The sequence below is a fragment of the Cebus imitator genome, unplaced genomic scaffold (assembly GCF_001604975.1).
Source record: "Cebus imitator isolate Cc_AM_T3 unplaced genomic scaffold, Cebus_imitator-1.0 Scaffold299, whole genome shotgun sequence".
Taxonomy (NCBI): domain Eukaryota; kingdom Metazoa; phylum Chordata; class Mammalia; order Primates; family Cebidae; genus Cebus; species Cebus imitator.
Window position 1 is genome coordinate 2,729,478 of NW_016107614.1, and position 19,944 is coordinate 2,749,421.

A 19,944-nucleotide genomic window follows, 5' to 3' on the forward strand; every position below is an offset into this window, starting at 1 on the left:
AAAAGGCATATTCTTCTATAACAAGAATGGCATATAAACCAATCAATAAAAGTATTTGACAGACATTAAGTTACCACAGGCACTGGTTGTTGTTTCAAGTTGGGATCTCTATCCCAGTATCTTACATTCATAGCATTATTGAGGTAGTTAAAATACTGAAAACTAGACTCCAGGTTGCTGGGTTCTGAATGTGAATGTGAAAGATATATGCTCTTTTGAGTCCACTTTCCCCAAACAATTCAAGTTTTCTTGATGTAAGAACTACCAAAATCCAATTAGCAGCCTTCTTTAAAAAGTGATGATACTTTCAGAAAACTATTTTCATACTTAAAAACTGCCATGAGTGAGTGTTCTTACCTGAGTGTTTTTTCATTTTATCTACCAGACTAATAAATCCACATCATGCCCTATGTACTCTAAAAATAAGATATTTTCTTTTTAAGGAAAGGACATTTCTCCAAGCATTCATGCTGGCAGAAGCCACCCACCCACATTCATCCCCAGGAGCCATCTGGATCAGTCCATCACTGTGTTGAGCCCCTTCTCTTCCTAACAAAGGCCATTGGCTTGATTACTGAGACTCCTGCTGCATACCCACGACATCTTTATAATAGTTTGTCTTCAATGCATATTGTGGCAGTCACATATCTGCCATGCAGATTCCCTTCTATTCAAGTGCTATCTTAAAAAAACACAAAAATTTTTAAACACATACTAATTTTTAAACCAGAAAGCTTCCCTCCACCAAATCTTTCTTCTCCCACAGAAAGGAGCGCAATGTATACAGTTTATCAGTTATTACAATGAGCTTTTTAACTTTTTAAGGTAATTCCTCCAAAATGCTTTACCCCAAAGCTGCCCTTGCTGTAATGACCATTATTGCTGTTTGCAGTTAATACCAGTACAGTGAAATGTCCCAGGGCAATTGCAGGGTCAGTCCAATGAAAGTAGCTACTGAAATTTAGTCATCAGTTACCTTTGCCTGCTTAGACTGACTAGCTGGATTCAAAGGTTGCTTAAAAAACCTGTCTTCCACATAACAAAGTGCTGCTCTAGCACAACCTGAGAACTACCCTGGCCACAGTCCCCTCCAAAATAAACCTACAGGACTTTATTCTAGCACTGACCTCTTACAGTTATGCCTTCTCTTGAAATAACTTTTTTTTAAAGAATGTCAATTCTGAGTATAAATCACGGATTGCACTGAGAAATGCAAAACCTATATATGTATTATGAATCACAGGAACTACCACTTCATTCTGAGCTATTATATTATGCTCTCATTTGAAAACACACCCTAGCAAGAGTATTTTAACTTATGTTATAAAGGTAGTTCATATTATAACATTCCCAAGGTATGTTGCATTATAGTTAAGTGTTTCCAAGTAGTACAAATTCCCTGAGTTAAATGTCTTTCAATTCTAAAAATTTGAGGTTGATCACTTAGGGAAAAAAAGAAAAATTATGACCATGATTTAAAAATAAGATATCTACTCCACCCTTAATTTTAGCATATAAATCCAGAAACCTATACTATTTATGAGAGGAAGTTGTATAGAATCATCTAAAAAAATTCTTTTTTTAAACTGCAGATTGGTATAGCGTAACAATTCATGAGTTTAAACTTATGAATTCATAAGTCAAAAATTCATCTGTAGAACAAAAATAAAAAATTGCAGAATAAAAATCTTTTCAAAAATTAATACTGTAACTTTCCTTCATAAAAGACTGTTTGGCAAGTTCATAGATAAGATAAATATTTAGTCTTTGACTTAGAAGCCAACATTAGGTCCAGATGCTACTACAGGTCAAATCTCAAAATGGCAAATTGGAGTCTGTCCAAATTTTCTGTTGAATATTTTTGAAATATTTGGACCATCAGCCAGGACTTGAACATCTTTGTCATACAGGGATTTGTTGTAACAGAATTTGACACACTGTTAATTTGCTTAGTCCTCCCAGGATTCATGGTGTATTAAAAGGGATATTCAGTCTTCTTGGTGCTGGTACCTGAAGAGTTCTGATGTCACTTAGATCCCTTTCCTTTTGAACAGAAGTTTACAAAATGCTTACCCATAGCTTCATGTCACAAAAGAGTCTGGGTCAGTTATCAGCTTCACACATAATCACCTTTCAAAACATGGAGTAATACAAGGGTAATGTTCACTTATCTGATAACTCCGGTTATAAGAAACACTCAGACAGGGCTTAACTTCTACTGGTATTGCCAGTGACATCCCAGCACCAGTCTGCATGTGCCCAAGGCCCTGAACACTAGTTTGGAAGCCAGCAGGACATGTCTGTAGTGTGTAAGATGACGTGTGTGTGGTCGATACAATCTGCTGACAGCTTGGTTGCTCTGATGTAGGATGGCGATACTGCAATGAGGTCTGATGTGTCTGATGGAGATACTGAGGTTGCTGAAAGTGAACTGGTCGTGAGGGCTGGGAGGCTGTCTGGAACATACTTAGTTGTGCTGACTGAGGTCCTGCTTGTCCTCTCTGTTTGTTTGCTTCTTTCACATCATTATCGTGAGCGCTGAAACAGAGAGAAAGGAAACTATTAAAAATATTACTTGAGAAGAATTTGCAAGAAAGTCATGCCCCATCCCCAACTCCTCAACAGCTTCTTCTATGACCTGCCACCACTACCCAGGTAGCAGTCACTGCACCATAATTCCAACAACAGTGAGACCTCACTTGTGTTCTTCTAAAGCTATTTCCCTTGATGTGAACCTTCCTGGTAGCTTTGAGGATTATTTCCAGTTTGGGAGATGTGTCCACAATAAGCACTTACATGTGGCAGACACTTTGGTAACATTCTGGTGGCCCTCAAAATTCAAAGATGTAGGAATGGGCAAGACTGGCCTGGACTGATCTCAGAGTTACTGACTTACAGACAGACAAGAGCAGCTCCTTTCCTTATCATGTGCCCAGAATCATTCTAGCAATGATACCTTCTAAATGGTTAATGGCCAAAAGGGACTCTCCTTCCCCAGAGTTCTGCTCATGCACGGGCTTGCTCGTGGCAGCAAGTAACTCCTGCCAAAAGCAAATATCCTAGGAACTCTGTGCCCTTCAGAAGTTGTTTTCAAGGCACCTCATACATGAAGAAAACTGTTAATGAGAAATTTAAACACAAGAATAAAAAGGCTTACATCAATAGCCGTTCAATACACTGCATTAAGAAATCCCAAGAGTAAGCAGTAAGACGATGTAGTCTCGTAGGCCACGTTGGAGAAAGACGAAGTATTATCCTCGAAGAAGCCACACATGCAGCAGCTACTAAAGAAGGTGCATAATTTAGAAAGGCATAATCTGTGGAGACACCAAAAACGAACTTAAGGAACAGAATACATGAGTCACAAGTGCACAAGTCACTTACTGGTATTCACAACAACCCACCTTGCAAAGATACTTCCAGGAAGTAATCTGCATATTTGGCCATGTAGAGTTTAGTCTTTTCCAAGCAAATCATTGGCCAGCCGTCATGAAGATCTGTTTCGTGTACTGCTTCAGAGAGATAATACTCAATGAAATGGGCAGCTGTTGGAAGGCAGAGGTTCCACTGAAAGGTTTCTAATAATAATAGTTCCATATGTAGCAAATTTTGTTTTGTTAATACTAGATTCATATTAGTCATACAACCCAGGCTGTTGAGCTGCTCCAGCTTAGGCACACTATCTTCTTTTTCTTCAAATTTACCTTTTAAGAAAAGGGGATGGGAGAGGAGAGAAAATGTTAGGCAAGTGTTCATTATAAGCCTAGTCAGTAAAATGGGATTTGCTGTCTTACTGCCAGGATCCAAAGATGTACTTACCTTGCACAGAAACAACTGTGCCAGAACCCTGTGGTTCTCACATTTGCGTATGTTTTCTTTCCCAGAGCCACCAACCCCAACCTTTCCCCAATCCCCTGAAAAAAAATAAATCCTTGAAATATGTAAACATTTTGATCTATATTCTAGTATATAATGGAAATAGTAATGTGCCAATGAAAAAACTAACTCAATCTCATCAGCTGAATCTTCTCAGGAAATTTTTTTTGCAGGTGGGTGGTAGCTGGTAAAATAAATTATTTGATTTTAGAGAAGATAGTTTTAACCATTTAGTGTCATAGCTTTATCTAAAATCAAAAATAGTTAAGCTCTAAATGTTTCATTTTGGCATATTTTCAACATAATCTCAATTTCAGAGAGAGAGAGAGAGATTGGAGGGAAAAACTGGGTGAACATTTAACAAAAGCACTATCATTCCACAAAAAACCCCATCCCCACCACTTCTAAATTCAAAATGAAAATCTAGTTAAGTCTGTTAAAGAAAAAAGGGACATGGGGGAAATACTTTATATCTGCTTTTCAACTCCCTTATTGAAAGCAGAATAGAAGTAAAGACAGTATCATGGCTGACCATTATTCAAAGTGATTAATTTCTTTTCTGAAAATACTCATCTGTAAGTTTTCAACTATGCACAGCTGAAGAATAAGATTCTATTTCCAGCCCCAGAATAATGTTTCTATAGATTATGTACCATCTTACACGTTACTTTCCAAACGAGCATTTTACTGTGTATATAAAGCCTTCATTTTAGAAAGTATTTCTAGAACTGACAGCTAGAGAACATTTACAAACTATTAACTACTATTAATGATTTTCCAGATGTAGCAACAGAACCAGAGTTGTCATCATGTCAACATGTGTTCTAGTTTAGATTTAAGGTTTAAAACTGTCCTATTGTACTATAATTATTATAGATTTATCAGAATAATTGTACACCCATACTTGTTCAAAATCATTTGAATGTTACTAAAGCAACAAATACTATATAAAAATTATTTTAATATATTTCAATATATTTTCATTTCCTTAGAAATTTTCTAATTTTATTATTTAAAAACTTTTTTTTTTTTTTTTTTTTTTAAGACAGTCTTGCTCTGTCACCAGGCTGGAATGCAGTGGTGCAATCTTGGCTCACTGCAACCTCTGCCTCCTGGGTTCAAGCGATTCTCCTGTCTCAGCCTCCTGAGTAGCTGGGACTACAGGCATGTGACACCACGCCTGGCTAATTTTTTTGTATTTTTAGTAGAGGCAGGGTTTCACCATATTGGCTAGGATGGTCTCAATCTCTTGACCTCATGATCTGTCTGCCTTGGCCTCCCATAGTGCTGGGATTACAGGTGTGAGCCACTGCGCCTGGCCTAAAATCATTTTTTTAAAGAAGTACCAGAAAGACTACCAAATCAGGAGAAGCCAGAAGAGTTTCTCTGTGATGTTTCTCTTCTAGAGGAGATGGGTTTGCACCGCATGTTAAAGTTGCTACACTCAGCCCAGATGCTCAGTGTACAGGCAATGGTGGTGGAGCCAGTGGGGGTTTGCTCCTGTTGGTTTGCTTTGGAGCTGGGGGGGAAATGCTGCTGACTGCCTTGGTCTTTGCTTAGGGAGTGGAACTGGGATAAAAGGCATTTGTCTCCTATGCCAGGAGATTCTAAGATCACGTGTTAAGAAGAACCTAAGCCCAAAGAAGCAGGAATGATGGTAGAGAGGTGAACTTCCTTAAATCTGAACCATTCTCACTAAATATTGCTGCAGATAGAAGCTGATCCAAAACTTATGTAATTAAGACTTTAAGACACTAGATAGCTCTTCTTAATTCAAATCACATAAAATTATCAATTTCACAAGCTTGCCAATAGCAAATACTTAGTAAAGTTGAAAGCACTAAAGTGGTCTGTATGACATAGTTATCCAGCATCTTGTCTGAAAAAAGAAGAGGAAACCAATATTCTTAGTATGAAGCAAAATTCTTCAGAAGGAGAATGACTCAGGAATTTAGTTCAGTCCTTCTGGATGAATCATTACAGCTTTCAAACACCATGCCATTTGTGTAGCAACAGTAATACTGGCAGAATACTTCAAAGTACTACTGTAGAAATTAATGAGTTTATTTATATCATGCTTAAAGTTCCTTTGAAGAAATTAGTAAATTATAATTCAAGGAGCAAGAAGTTTCATAATATTTCCCTGAAATTTTTAACACTGGAAAAAAAATTGTATATGACTGATTTCATTGCTCAAAAACCAAGGTAGTGAGGGTGGCCAATCCACTTAAGGTCAAATAAGTTAAATCAAACCAAAAATCAAAGCCAAAGGAAGATTTATGTTTGAATTCCCAAATTAGCACTTCTAGACCGGAACGGACAGATTTCTATATTATTATGCATCTATGGGATGTTTACATTTATAAAATATTTGGCTACTACAAGTGTAAAACACTTTGCGTATTGATCTTGCAAAGTTAAGAATAATCTACATTCTGAATAAATACCCATACTTGGCGTTTTAATTCAGGGTTCAAATTTTTGGAAATTTTTCATTATGTGTAGTGATATAAATATTCAGATACATGGATATTAAGAGATTTCAGAACATGTGATAACGTCAATGAGTACCTACATATCTTTGTTTTTGTTTTTTTTTGAGACAGGGTCTCACTCTGTCACCCAGACTGGAGTGCGGTGGCATGATCTCAGCTCACTACAACCCTCCACCTTCCCAGGTTCATGCGATTCTCCGGCCTCAGCCTCCTAAGTAGCTGGGATTACAGGCGACGGCCACCACACCCAGCTAATTTTTTGTATTTTTAGTAGAGACAGTGTTTCACCATGTTGGCCAGGCTGGTCTCAAACTCCTGACCTCAAATGATCCACCCGCCTCGGCCTCCCAAAGTGCTGGGATTACAGGCATGAGCCACCAAGCCCGGCCCCTGCATTCATATCTATAGTTTCTGTTGTGCTGACTGCTATGTGTATGGGCATTTTAAGTTTACTTATCCACAATACCACACACAGACTACAAAGATCAGTTTCTTAAATTGAAAGGAAATACCAGAAGCCATGTGATTATATTGATAAAGGCCCCAAACAGGAAATAAGGGCACAGGAAATTCATATCTGCTTCCCAGAAAATAAAGAATTAGAGGCCACAGAAACAAAATCACTGAGTTGTCTTTCCTTTATAGGATATGTTCAGATCAGCCATGGAAACCAATACATTTTCAAAGCCAGCAATGAATGGTAGGTATGTGGTAGAGAAGATTTATATACTGAATAAGGCACGGATCAGATGTCACTGGGTGCTCTGCCAACTCATATTCTATTTTTTGTTACTAAGTGGGGAAAAAAAGTCATCCTTAATATGTATGAAGAATTATCACAAATCTATAAGACAAATGTAATATAAAAATGGGCAAAGAGAAAGGTCATTCATAGAAAAAATTCTAAGCTCACTAAAAATTGAGATGTAAATTAAAACAACCGTGAGATAACAAATTTTCACAGATCAGTAAAAAGCTTTGCTAACCCAGTACTGGTCAGCAAGGGGAAACAAGCACTTGTTACAAACTGTTACTGCTAAAAGCCACTGTCTCACTTTTCACTTCATCTTGACTCCAAGATCATTTCTTAGTTATGTAAGATCTTGAGCAAATTATGAGAAATCTTATCTCCAAGATTACTTCCACATGCTCCATAAATGTAATGCTGGTCACAGAAGCCAAGGGAAGCCAGGGCATACATGTGAATGAGTTGGAATAGGAGTACTTCCCTAGAAAAATTCAGGACCAGTTTGGAATAGGTCAAAACCTTTAGGGTAATGGAGGTAGGCTAAAGGAAACAAAGCAACTTGTGGGGGAATTAATTATTACCATGCTAATCTTTTTATGTTTCCATTTCCTACATGCTTTTAAACATATTACCCCCCGACTTGATCCTCGGAACTACTTTGTAAGGTGTCTTTATTTCCATCTTATATAGAAACAACCTGATATTCAAAGGTTGTTGAAATTCATTCTGCTGATGAGAGATTCCAACCCAGGGAATCCATCACTATGGTCATTGCTCCAAAACACTACACATAGCTCTCCAGAGATAATCTGTAGGCCCCTTCTTTTTCTAATAGTGTAACATAAGCATTTGCTTCTAGAACTTATAAGGTGTGCTCCATCTTTGGCCAAACAGCTATAGCTTCCCAATATAATAAACTCCACAAATTTTAAACAGGAATCAGACACTGAAAATAGGTTATCAGTTTCTAAGACTCCTAAGCATGGCTGGGCACGGTGGTTCACACCTGAAATCCCAGCACTTCAGAAGGCAGAGGTGGAAGGATCATGAGGTCAGGAGATTGAGACCATCCTGGCTGATATAGTGAAACTTTGTCTCTAATAGAAAAAATTCGCTGGGTATGGTGGCACATTTCTGTAATCCCAGCTACTCAGGAGGCTGAGACAGGAGAATCGCTTGAACCTGGGAGGCAGCGGTTGCAGTGAGCCAAGATGGCGCCACTGCACTCCAGCCTGGCTAACAGAGTGAGACTCCGTTTCAAAAAAAATTCCTAAGCTCTTCTGCTTTAAAGTTATGGACTGGAATTGGGGGGCAAGGGTAGAGGCTGCTGCCTACAAAGGACCAGCCTCTTCAATTCCTGACCCTGGTGTGAATTGATAGCTCAAACTGTTTTGAACAACTTGCTAGCTGGGAGGAGCAGAGATCCTGAAGAATACCTCACATACATTCCCACTCTCCAATGCAAAGGGAGAATGTAAAAGCAATCCTCTCCTCAAGGAAAGGGAAATCAAGAGTCAGCAGAAAAAGGAGGGAGGCATCCAGTTCTTTCAGTAATAGGTGATAATTCATATTTGAACTCTAGCAAGCACAGATCCTAATGCCTAATTACTGGAAAATGAGTCACAACTACATCTTACAGCTCATATGAATCCAAATAGTTCAATACAATAAATTGTTCATGACTTTAAATAGAAATATATAATTTAAAAATAAGAACAACTGAAAACTCCATTCCAGCCAACCTAAGATGGTACACAAAGATGACCCTCCACTTGGCCCACACTATACTTTAAGAATCTAGGCATAGAGCAGGTGGGACATAGTACTGTTAAAAAGACAGTGATGGCCATAGCAGGCAACACAGTTACTTTCCATTAGTGATACCAAGTTTTTAAAAGAACTTAACTTGCATGTGTGATTTCCAATGACACTCTATTATAAACAGATTCTGTAATACACCAACATTCTATACAGTAACAAAAAGCCATTTTGTGGACTCTCACACATCTAAACTGTCAAGTGTTAGCTTTTCCAATCTTAAACTATTAAACCCTAAAGGGCTTCACAGCCAGTGATGAAACATATAGTATTACACACGATTACTTACGAGCATGAAACTTTAATTAGAGGCTAAATTAAACGTTAAACATACAAGCATTACCTCTCCACCTCCTGAGTTGGGGGTGAGTGGTGAGTGAGGTGTCTGAATTTTAGAGAACAATAGATTAAAAGGGAAATGTAGATATTCAGGAAGTAAATGGTATTCTAAGAATTTTGCTCAATGTGCATGGGGATGAGACTGGAAAGGTGGCTGGGTCCAGATGAAAGATTCTAAACACCACATTAAGCAATTTCCACCTTAACATATAGGCAATGGGAAGTCATGCTGCAGCTGTGTTTTATTTACATTCAGCCTGGTTCTACAATGGATCTGAAATAACTTACGAAAGGACATTCCAGGGGACAAAATACGTAGTTGAGGTCATCAGAGCAAAGGAAGAATAAGGGTCAGAGCAAAGGAAGAATAAGGGTCAGAAAATAAAATCTGAGAAGAGATTAGTACCAGAAATGATACTACAAAGGACTACATTTGGTTTTAGATTTATAAGCAGCCAAGCACAGAGGTGCTAAAGAACTCTGGTGGCATGGATATAGGTGGAATGTTCCTTATTTGATCCCAGCCATATTTGACCCCAAAACCTCAAGTAGGAGTTAGAAGTGAAGGTTATCAATATATCTATATACTACTTTAAATTTCTATTGTAATGACATGGATGCACATTACTGATTTAACTTCAATATCAAATATAATCTTTCTTCCTCAAGTGGGAGTTAAAGGTGAAGGTTATCAATATATCTACATACTACTTTAAATTTCTATTGTAATGACATGGATAATATAGAAACTACAATATTGATTCAACTTCCATATCAAATACAATCTTCCACATCACTAAAAGAAAAAAAACACAATTTCAATTTCTTTACTTGCCCTTCAAAGAGAGTACCAATAAGCAACAAAATGGGATATAGAAAGATGAGAAAGAGGGGCCAAAAGGTCCACCAGTGAATTCTGTACTGAGTAAAAAATATGGTTGTATCAGATTGTATCTTGGAACCTACTACATGGTTGGCCCAATGCATAAGCAAAAATTTTCACATTTGTAGTAGGTGCACATTAACTTTGAGTTCATTAAGCCAACTCTTCATGTGCCAGTAGAAAGTATTCTAATACAAGAGTATGGTGCCTGTAAGACAGTTTCTCAAATTTAGCGCCATTGATGTTTTGTTATGGGCAACTGTCCTATATACTACAGGATGTTAGGAGCATCCCAGGCCTCTATGTACTAGATGCTAAAAAAACATCCCCTACTCTACTGCCAGGTGACAACAAAAACATCTCTACACATTGCCAAGTGTTCCCTGTGGGACAAAATTGCTCCTGGTTTAGAATAACTGCTTTAAGACAATGGTTCTCAATTGGAAAGGTACATCAAAATCACCTTTGGGACTTTTTTAAAAAGTTAAAAAATACCCAGGACCCATTATGTAGATTTCGTTTTAGTAGATGTGGGGTGGCCTAGGATGTAGAGTTTAGGCACATGTTTTGAATAAGCTCCAAAGCCATTTTTCAATATCTGGTTAAGAATTATTGCACTGAGGAGAACTTTTAACATAAGGTTCCTGATACTAGTGAACTGGAATGAAAGGGACCTGATGATATTTCATTGAGTTTTACATAAATTTATTTTCTTATAGAAACAACAGAAATTTCTAGTCACATAACTCAGATTCATACTTACTTGCTAGAAGCAGGCAGGAAAGCGCAACTAAATGCAGCTGCTGGATAGAGATGTCATAGCGGTCCATAAACAGGTCCAGTAAATAGACAGCAAGATGGCGGGCAGAAGGGCAGAGTGTGAAGCGATTGCTCACAATGGCAATCAAGTCAGCAAAATACCGTCTGAGACTTAATTGAGGGGACTGGCCTTTGTAGGAGGGCAACTTCAGCTCCTAAGTCAAAAGGAACAACATTTAGTCTGACCTATCTGTAGACGTATCCCCACTATGCAATGACTTAACATTGTTTTTCCATATTAGTATTACAAGTGCCTAAAACATACTTTTCTTGACTGGAATACAAAAACGAAAAAGTGAAAGGATAATGAATGGCATTTAAAATGAAAATTTTCTCCTTATTCTTAACCACCTCTGATGTGAACAATTATAGATGTTCTTGTTTCTTGCTTTCTAGAATGGGTATATTCTAGAAAGATTTTTAGTAAGGGAATCCTGTTTCCCCTACCAAGTATTTTCAGAAAAACATCGCTGCCAAAAAACCAACCACATACTACACACACACACACACACACACACACACACACACACACACACACACACACATCCTTTTGGTTAGAAGGTAATAGATAAGTGGATATGCTGCATAATGTATTATACTTGCAGTAGTGTAGAAACCAGTATTAGTATTTCTAATTTTGTTTCCCTTTGAACAGTTTTATGATCTGTCTCCTTTGCCATCATCCTCTCATACACCTAAAATCACTGTTCAATCTCAGAACTTGTTTTTTAAAAATTGGAAAAATTCTATACTATTAAAATATTTCCAGAACATAAAGATGGAAAGCTTCCAAATTCATTTTATAAAATCGGCATAATATTGATACTAAACCCAACAGGTATCACAATAGAAGGAAGTAAAAGGGATATGATAACATAACCAGAACTCCCCTGCCCTGNAAAAAAAAAAAAAAAAAAAAAAAAAAAAAGAGAGAGAAATTGGACTTTAACAAAATTAAAAACTTTTATCAAGAGATGCTATCAACAGAGTAAAAAGTCAACCCACAGAATGGATGAAAACAGTTATAATCATATCTGCTCAGGGGTAAATATCTAGATTATAAAGAACTTACACAACTGGCCAAGAACAAAAAAACCTGATTATAAAAATGGGCAAAAAACTTGAATAGACATTTCTCCAAACAAGATATGCAAATGCCCAACATGCAAATATCATGAAACATGAAAAAGATGTTTGTTCAGCATCACTAATTATAGGACATGCAAATCGAAACCACTAAGAGCACTTCATACCTATCTGGATTGCTATGATAAAACAACAACAACAAATCCCAAGTGTTAACTTGAAGATGGAGAAATCGGAACCCTTGTGCATTACTGGTGGAAATGTAAAACGATGTAGTTGTTTGTTTCAGACAACAATATGGCAATCCCTCAATAAATTAAACATGGAATTACCACATGATCCAGTAATTCCACTTTTCCTACTTGAGTAAAATTCCACTTCACTCGAAAGAACTGAAGGCAGGGAGTTGAAGAGAGATTTGTACACACATATTCATAACAGGATTATTCACAATAACCAAAAGGTAGAAACAATACAAATGCCCACCAGAGATGAATGCATAAACAAAATGTGGTATACACATGGAGTATTATTCAGCCTTAGTAAGAACATTCTGATAATATGCTACATGGATGAACCCTGAAGACAGCATGCTAAATGAAAACAGTCAGTCATGAAAGAACATTTATTATATGGTTCCACTTAATGAGGTACCTAGAATCGTCATACTTATAGGGACAGAAAGTAGAACAGTGGTTATCAAGAGAGGCTAGAGGGTAGCAAATTGGAGAGTATTGTACGGAGTTTCAGTCTGGGAAGATGAAAAAGTTCTAAAGATAGATAGTGATGACAACAATGCAAATGTACCTAATGTCACTGAACTGTACACTTAAAAATGGTCAGAATGGTAAGTTTTATGTTATGACAGATGCTGGCAAGGTTGTAGAGAAAAAGGAACGCTTTCACACTGTTGGTGGGAGTGTAAACTAGTTCAACCATTGTGGAACACAGTGTGGTGATTTCTCAAAGACCTAGAGGCATAAATACCCTTTGACATAGCAATCCCATTATTGAGTATACAACCAAAGGAATATAAATCATTCTATTATAAAGACACATGCATGTGTATGTTCACTGAAGCACTATCCACAAGAGCAAAGACATGGAATCAACCTAAATGCCCATCAATGATAGACTGGATAAAGAAAATGTGGTACATATAGACCATAGAATACTGTGTGGCCATAAAAAGGAATAAGATCACCTCCTTTGCAGAGATATGGATAGAGCTGGAGGCCATTATCCTTAGTAAATTAAGGCAGGAAAAGAAAACCAAGTACTGCATGTTCTCACAAGTGGGAGCTAAATGATGAGAATACATAGTGGTGAGAACAACACACAGTGGGGCCTGTCAGAGGGTGGGGGTGGGAGGAGGCAGAGGATCAGGAAGAATAGCTAGTGGATGCTGGGATTAATACCTGGGTGATGGGATGATCTGTGCAGCAAACCACCATGGCACATGTTTACCTATGTAACAAACCGGCACATCCTGCAAATGTACCTCTGAACTTAAAAGCTGGGGAAGAAAAGTTTTGTTACATACATTTTACAATAAACAAAAAATGGAAGTTACATATTCACCTATACATTCACCTAATATTCACCTTAATATTACCCAAGATAAATGGATAGTAGTCAATGTAATTTAGTAGTGTAGCCAAAGAATACATCTTCAATTATAGAACATCCCAGGAATGCAAGAATGATTGAATATTAGAAAAGCTCTAAGACACATTAAAAATTCACACATAAATACACACAGTCATCCTGCCAAAATGGCATCTTAAGGCAACCCTGGGAAAAATAAGAACAGATGTACATTTCTTTGATGGAGACAGGTAGGTAAAAAGATGTCAAATATAAGAGCTAGCATCTCACTTGGAGGTAAAACAACAGAAAGATTACCATTTTAGTGTCTACCATTAGAGTATTATTTAACATTATTTTGTGAGTACTCATCAATCCAAATAGAAAAAAGAGAAAGCAGAATTATGGAAAGGAAGAATCAAAGGCTATTTTCAGGAACATAATTATTATCTTCAGATGGTAGACTGCATATCCAGAAAAACCAAAAAAATCCAGAAAAAGATTAGTAAGAATTGAGTAAGCGCCCAATTATAAAATTAAACTAAAAAGTTAATAGCGTTTCAGTATACTAACCAGTTAGAAGATTTCATATTCAGTAACTATAAAAATGAAAACCAATATTCCAGCACTATATGAAGATAACACTAAAATTCTGATGGAATATGGAAGACATACATCCATGGAAGGACTTTTTCTTGGATAGGAGGATCTATAATAACAATGGCATTTCAAATCAGGAGAGAATAGATGCATTTAATATTTCTGTCACATATGACAAAGAATGGACTTCTTTGTTAGAGAACTATAAATCAGTAAGACAAATATAAACAGTTCCTAAGAAAAATACAACAGGGTTAAAAACATAAAACAATTCCTGATGTAATTAAAAGAATTATATAATTTTTTCACTTACCAGATTAGATTTTCTCAATTTTTGCTTATGCTATCAAAAGGGAAAATAGAAACTCTCATATACTGTTGGTATGGACAACTGATAACAATCTTTTGGAGGGCAATTAGGCAACACAAATTTTTTTAATCCAGATACTCTCTAACTTAGCAACCCCTACAAATAACCCTCCATATAAGCAGGTCCTTTGCTGTTCGTAATAGCTAGATAGTGGAATAAAAAAGTTTGATGTCCCAAAACCCAAATCAATCCCCAGAGAATTAGACTAAGTAAAAAAGTTAATCTCAAAAGGTCACATACTGTATGACTCAATTTATGTGACATTCTTGAAATGACAAAATTACAGAAATAGAGATCAGATTATTGGCTGCCAGGGGTTAAGGTGCGGCATGAGGTTGGGAGGGAACAAGGTATGGCTTTTTATAAAGGGGCAACATGAGACATCCTTTGGGTGATGGAAATGTTCTGTATCTTGACTTGGTCTCAATATAAATACCCTAGTTGTGATATAGTACTAGTTATTCAAGCTGGTACCACTGGGGGAAATTGAGTAAAGAGTAAAGGGGATCTGTTTGTATCATTTCCTACAACTGCATGTGAATCTACAATTTCAAAATAAAAAGTGCAATCTAGAAAAACAAAAACCTTGATGTCTATGAAAAGGGAACTGGTTAAATAAACTACGAAATACTGAATAAAGGGCAGGAGAAATATGTGCTGACATGGACAAATCTGATAAATTGAGGGTGGAATAAGAACAAGGTGCAGGACACTGAATATATATTATGACTTCTGTATCAACAACAAAAATATTTTACTTGAAGATATACTAATTTATGGGGTATCAGGGAAAAAAAGCAGTAACCATAGACGGCCAAATAAGCCTTAAAATGAAGGCTCATTTTAAACCTTCCTCCACTATCTGGATTTTTTTAATCATGCGTATACATCACTTAAAATTTTTTAAAATTAAAAAAATATATATCAACAGGGGTTACTTAGATGATAGGCTAATGGGCCAATTAATGTTTTACATTTTTGTGTGAGTGAAAAATGCCTATACAAATACTACCGAGGAAATAATATTTTTTTTTGAGACAGTCTCCTTCCATAGCCCAGGCTGGAGTGCAGGGGTGCCATCTTGGCTCACTGCACCCTCTGCCTCCCAGGTTTAAGCAATCCAACCACCTCAACCTCCAAGTAGCTGGGACTATAGGTACTCACTGCCACACCCAGTTAGTTTTTGTAGAGACAGGGTCTCGCTGTGTTGCCCAAGCTGATCTCAAACTCCTAGACTCAAGTGATCCTAGCACCTAGGATTTTTCTTTTCTCCTTAACTCTTTTTCAGATCTTTACAATGGTGTAAATGAGCTGCAACTTTACTTTTGCTGCCATGATGTAACATTTATTGAGCATCTCTCATGTAGCAGACACTATAATAACCCAGGGATAAAAGCTGGAAAAACAGTCTCAAGCCTATCTCTAGCAGGTGAATCAAATACAGAGATTACCACACAATATAGTAATCACAGGTTATTATGGCAACAGCTAGGAAGAAAATCTAACTTAGCTTAGGGAATAGGGAATTGGGGGGAAAAGGCAACACTAGGGCAGGTTTTCCAGAAAAGTGGCCCGAACATGGTCTTAAAGACTCCCTGGGAAACACCTGGAAAACACTGATGGCCTTAACTTTCTTAATGTTTCCAGAAAAGTGGCCTGAACATAGTCTTAAAAGGCTCCCTGGAAAACAATGATGGACTTTTTTAAAGTTTCTCACAAAGCTAGAATTGTTCCCATTTGTCATTAAGGACACTTTCCCAAACAGCCTATGACGCTAATTATACACAGCTAAATAAGATGAAAGGAGACAAAAGGGAGTAAGGGGACAGCTACTTTGTAGGGGCTTTTTTTGAGGCGGTGGATAATTGGCATGAGGATTTCCATTGATTGTCATTTTCACTGTTCCTAAGACACAATGCTAGTCACACCAAATATTTCTCCACAAACCTTGGGTCTAAACACAGAACACTTTCCACAGTATCTCAATGGCAACTGCCCAAAGGAAAAACCTAAATGTGGATGCTCTAAATTAGAAATAAGATTAGACTATGAAGGCAAGGATAATGTCTGTCTTGTTCAGTTATTGCTCTAACACCTGGAATACCATGTATGTTATAAATAATCAACATGTTGAAGAAATAAACAGATGACTATCCAACTGAATCATCAATTGCCTGGAATTACCATGTCTTTTCTATGAGAAAAGTCCATTTTAAATTTCCTTCAGTGTATTACAAATAGAGGTCTCTCCAGTTCCACAAGTTTAAGTTTTACTGACTAATGTAGATTCTTTATAAAGTGTTACCGGTAAGAACCATTAAATATAAAGACAACCCAGGGCAGTAGGCCATAGGTGGCCCAAGAAAACTTTCAATGGCATTGCTTCAGACCCTGTGTTACCTTGTTCTCTGATAGTTTATAAGCAACTTGAGTGCGGAGTTGGGTCTTATGCCTTGGATGCTCCAGAAATTAATGCACAAAAGCCTTCAACAAATCTAAATCTTGAAATAACAAAACCCATGTCCAACCTCAGCTGACAAAATTCAGATAATCACTCATGAATTAAAATGATCTACACATAAAATAAAATGATTGAAAACCATGAAAATCACCAAGAAAAATCTTTTAAGTTTCATGTCAATTAAAAAATGTACTCTTGGCCTGGGAAAGTGGCTCCTGTCTGTAATCCCAGCACTTTTGGGAGACCAAGGCAGGCAGATAACCTGAGGTCAGGTGAAACTCCAACTCAAAAAAAAAAAAAAAGGTACTCTTAACATCAACTAATTAATGTCACCACATACCAGAGGGATAAAGAGGCTGACATTTATGTACAACTATTACGTATCAATCTTTTTAAAAAAGAAAACATTTCAAATTGAAAGATGACATCTACCAAAGAAAAAAAGATCAAAAGTGTATCTGGACAATTTTCCAAGTAAAGAACCTGAAACTCTTTCTTAACACTCCAAAGATCCCATTAATTAGAATTTTTATGTGGACCATCTCCTAGGAAGCTGAATGTATTTTAGTGAATCTAAGAAATTGAATGTTAGAATTAGAAAGTAGCATTTAGAAATCTCAGGCCTAAAAAAGGGTAACAATTTAAGTCAGAATTAGGTTTTCCAATCTACTTTACCTGGTCAGAAACTCAGGATAAAAGTTATTATCATTCCAGGATCTCAACCCAAAGAGTCAGAATCCTTTTTATTAAAAGAGTCAGCTGTTTTGCTTCTTTCTCAATTTTCTACATTTAACAAATGGCTTTTTTTATCCAAGGTGAAACTGAGTTGAGCTAGAGATCATTTTGTATCTGGTCTCTCTTTTGGTTATCAAAGAGGCAGAAATGTCTCATTAATCTGCCTTGCCACATGCAGAGTAAAATCGTTACTTAATAGCAAAAATACACAGACTTTGCTTTGTGTTGGAAAAGTTTTTTTTTTTTCCCCAATATTTATAAAGTATATTAGGTCTACTTTCTGCCTTTATCAGCAGGAAGGAGCAGCCAACTCCCTCCACCTTAGGGGAACAGCCCAAATCTTGAGGGGTAAGAGATAAGACTGTTATCACGTAGTGCTTACTATATTGCAAGAGCAGTTTCTAAGCACATGTACAGTACTAACTTAAATTTCACAATCGCCAGAATCATAAGGCACACTCTTATTATTCCTCATTTTACAGATGAGGAAATTAAGAAACAAATTTAACTCGTCCAAAGTCTTACAGCAATTTACGTACAAAAGCGATTTAAACTGGCTGCATGCAACAGCAACTCTCGAACAAAGAGGGCTGTTCTGCCCAACAAAAATTCACTGTATGTATCTTTTAAAACACAAGATAAAATTCATGATCCACCCGGAAATCAGAATATCAGAAAGCCCCTTTTCACCTTTCCTGGCCCAACTACCATCTCCCTCCTCATTCAAGTTGCAGGTTCTTCTGATATATCCTAGGGAAGGAGCCAAGAAGTTAATTAACCTTGAGCAAATGAGCAAACTCGCCTTTTCTGGCCCGGAAGGTAAGGAGTAAAGAACCTGACTAGACTTTCTAGGGAGTCGAGATTCAGAACAACTGGCGCGAGACACCGAAGGAGAAGGCAGGCCGGGCCTCGGAGTTACCTTGTAGCGAAGCGCTTGGTGAATGTCAGCGGCCAGTTGTCCTCGCCACCACTGCCCCTCCAGCTCCATGGGACCCAGCGGCGCGCCCAGCCCGACGCGGCAACTCAAGTCTGTAAGACACACCCCAGGCGCGGTCACTGCCGGCTCTCCCCGCGACCCTCTGCGCCCCTCTCCCCCGGGGGTGTGACCTCAGGCCACCCAGTGTGGCTGCTCATCTTCACCTGACTCTTCCTCAACCCAGTCCCGACCCGAGCCTGTTCCCCAACGCCACACGCGAGGCCGGGTCTGCTCCCTCAGGAGGAGCCGAAGGACTTGGGAGACTCTGCCCGACTGCGTGTTGGGCAAAAGGGGATCCACTCAGGCCCCGAGTTGCCAAAGCGGGGAGCCGGGCGCGAGCTCGAGAAGAGCTGCGGAAGGCCGGGCTGGGGCTCCCTGCGTCCGGGGCTGGAGCTCTCCCGCCCGCCCTGAGGAGTGCGGAGAGGTGACACGGTCACAGCCCCGCTGAGGGGAAACGCTCCCACGGAGAAGCCCGGGGGTGACCGTCTGTCTGGCCAGGAGTCTCCGCGCAGACATCAGGCTCTTGCTTCTCCCCGGGACGCCCGAGAAACGCACGATTCCGCGCGGCCTCAGGCGAACAAAAGGCCGGGCCATCCAGGCTCCGCGCCTCGCCCCGGGAGGGTCCGCTGCCTCACGCCTAGCCCAGGCCTGCCGGGCCGCCCGGCCCCACGCTGGCTCCCTTACCCGGAACCGCGGCCCTCACAGCCCCAGCCCCGCCGGCGTGATAGGGACGCCGGCCCCGCTCATGCTGCGGACAGTCGGCAGCTAAGCGCCGACCTCAGCTCGGGCCCAGCGCCTGGACGCTCGCGCCGCCCATTGTTAAAAGACCGGCAGGCGGCTCTGCGTACAAAGCCAGCGCGGGGGCACTTGAGGCCCCGCCGCTGCCAATCTCGTCTCGCGATACAGTGGGGTCACCCTGAGCCGTCCAATCGGCAGCCGGGCCGACCCAGGTGCAGCGCCCGGTGGCGGCGCCGCAGCTCCTTCCCGGGCCGGGTCAGCATCCCGGACTGCGCGGCGTGGCCTGGCGCTTCAGTTGCGGGGTCGCTCAGCCGCCAGCAACTGCGAAGCCGGCCTGGACTCGTGCTGGGGTAGGCAGAGAGCGCTGGAGAAACTGTAATGTGGATCAGTGCAGCCAATCGTCAGGCCACTCA

At 39.1% G+C, this 19,944-nt stretch overlaps 1 protein-coding gene across 3 annotated transcripts; it reads right to left on the reverse strand.

Moving 5' to 3' along the window:
• On the reverse strand, positions 1–19,793 carry CCNJ (cyclin J). Of its 3 annotated transcripts, none has more exons than XM_017502834.1 (6): positions 19,478–19,793; positions 18,737–18,846; positions 10,923–11,133; positions 3,405–3,704; positions 3,158–3,284; positions 1–2,538 (listed from the first exon to the last, which is right to left on the reverse strand). In XM_017502834.1, exons 2-6 carry the CDS (start codon positions 18,803–18,805, stop codon positions 2,127–2,129), a joined length of 1,119 nt encoding a protein of 372 aa, XP_017358323.1. In that variant the 5' UTR covers positions 18,806–18,846; positions 19,478–19,793; the 3' UTR covers positions 1–2,126. The 3 variants fall into 3 exon arrangements, with proteins under 3 accessions (XP_017358323.1, XP_017358324.1, XP_017358322.1); XM_017502835.2 differs by having other exon boundaries at positions 3,158–3,281; positions 19,478–19,792; XM_017502833.2 differs by having other exon boundaries at positions 3,158–3,317; positions 19,478–19,792.
• Positions 19,794–19,944: the final 151 nt, after the last annotated feature.

Excerpts from the sequence above, each read along its gene's own strand:
- CCNJ (XM_017502833.2), bottom strand. The coding sequence starts at position 18,805 with ATGGAGCTGGAGGGGCAGTGGTGGCGAGGACAACTGGCCGCTGACATT. Across the intron at positions 3,705-10,922 it reads TTCCTGCCTGCTTCTAGCAA|GTAAATTTGAAGAAAAAGAA; the intron begins GTAAGTATGAAT and ends TTTTCTTAAAAG. Across the intron at positions 3,318-3,404 it reads CCTGGAAGTATCTTTGCAAG|ATTATGCCTTTCTAAATTAT; the intron begins GTGGGTTGTTGT and ends GTGTCTCCACAG.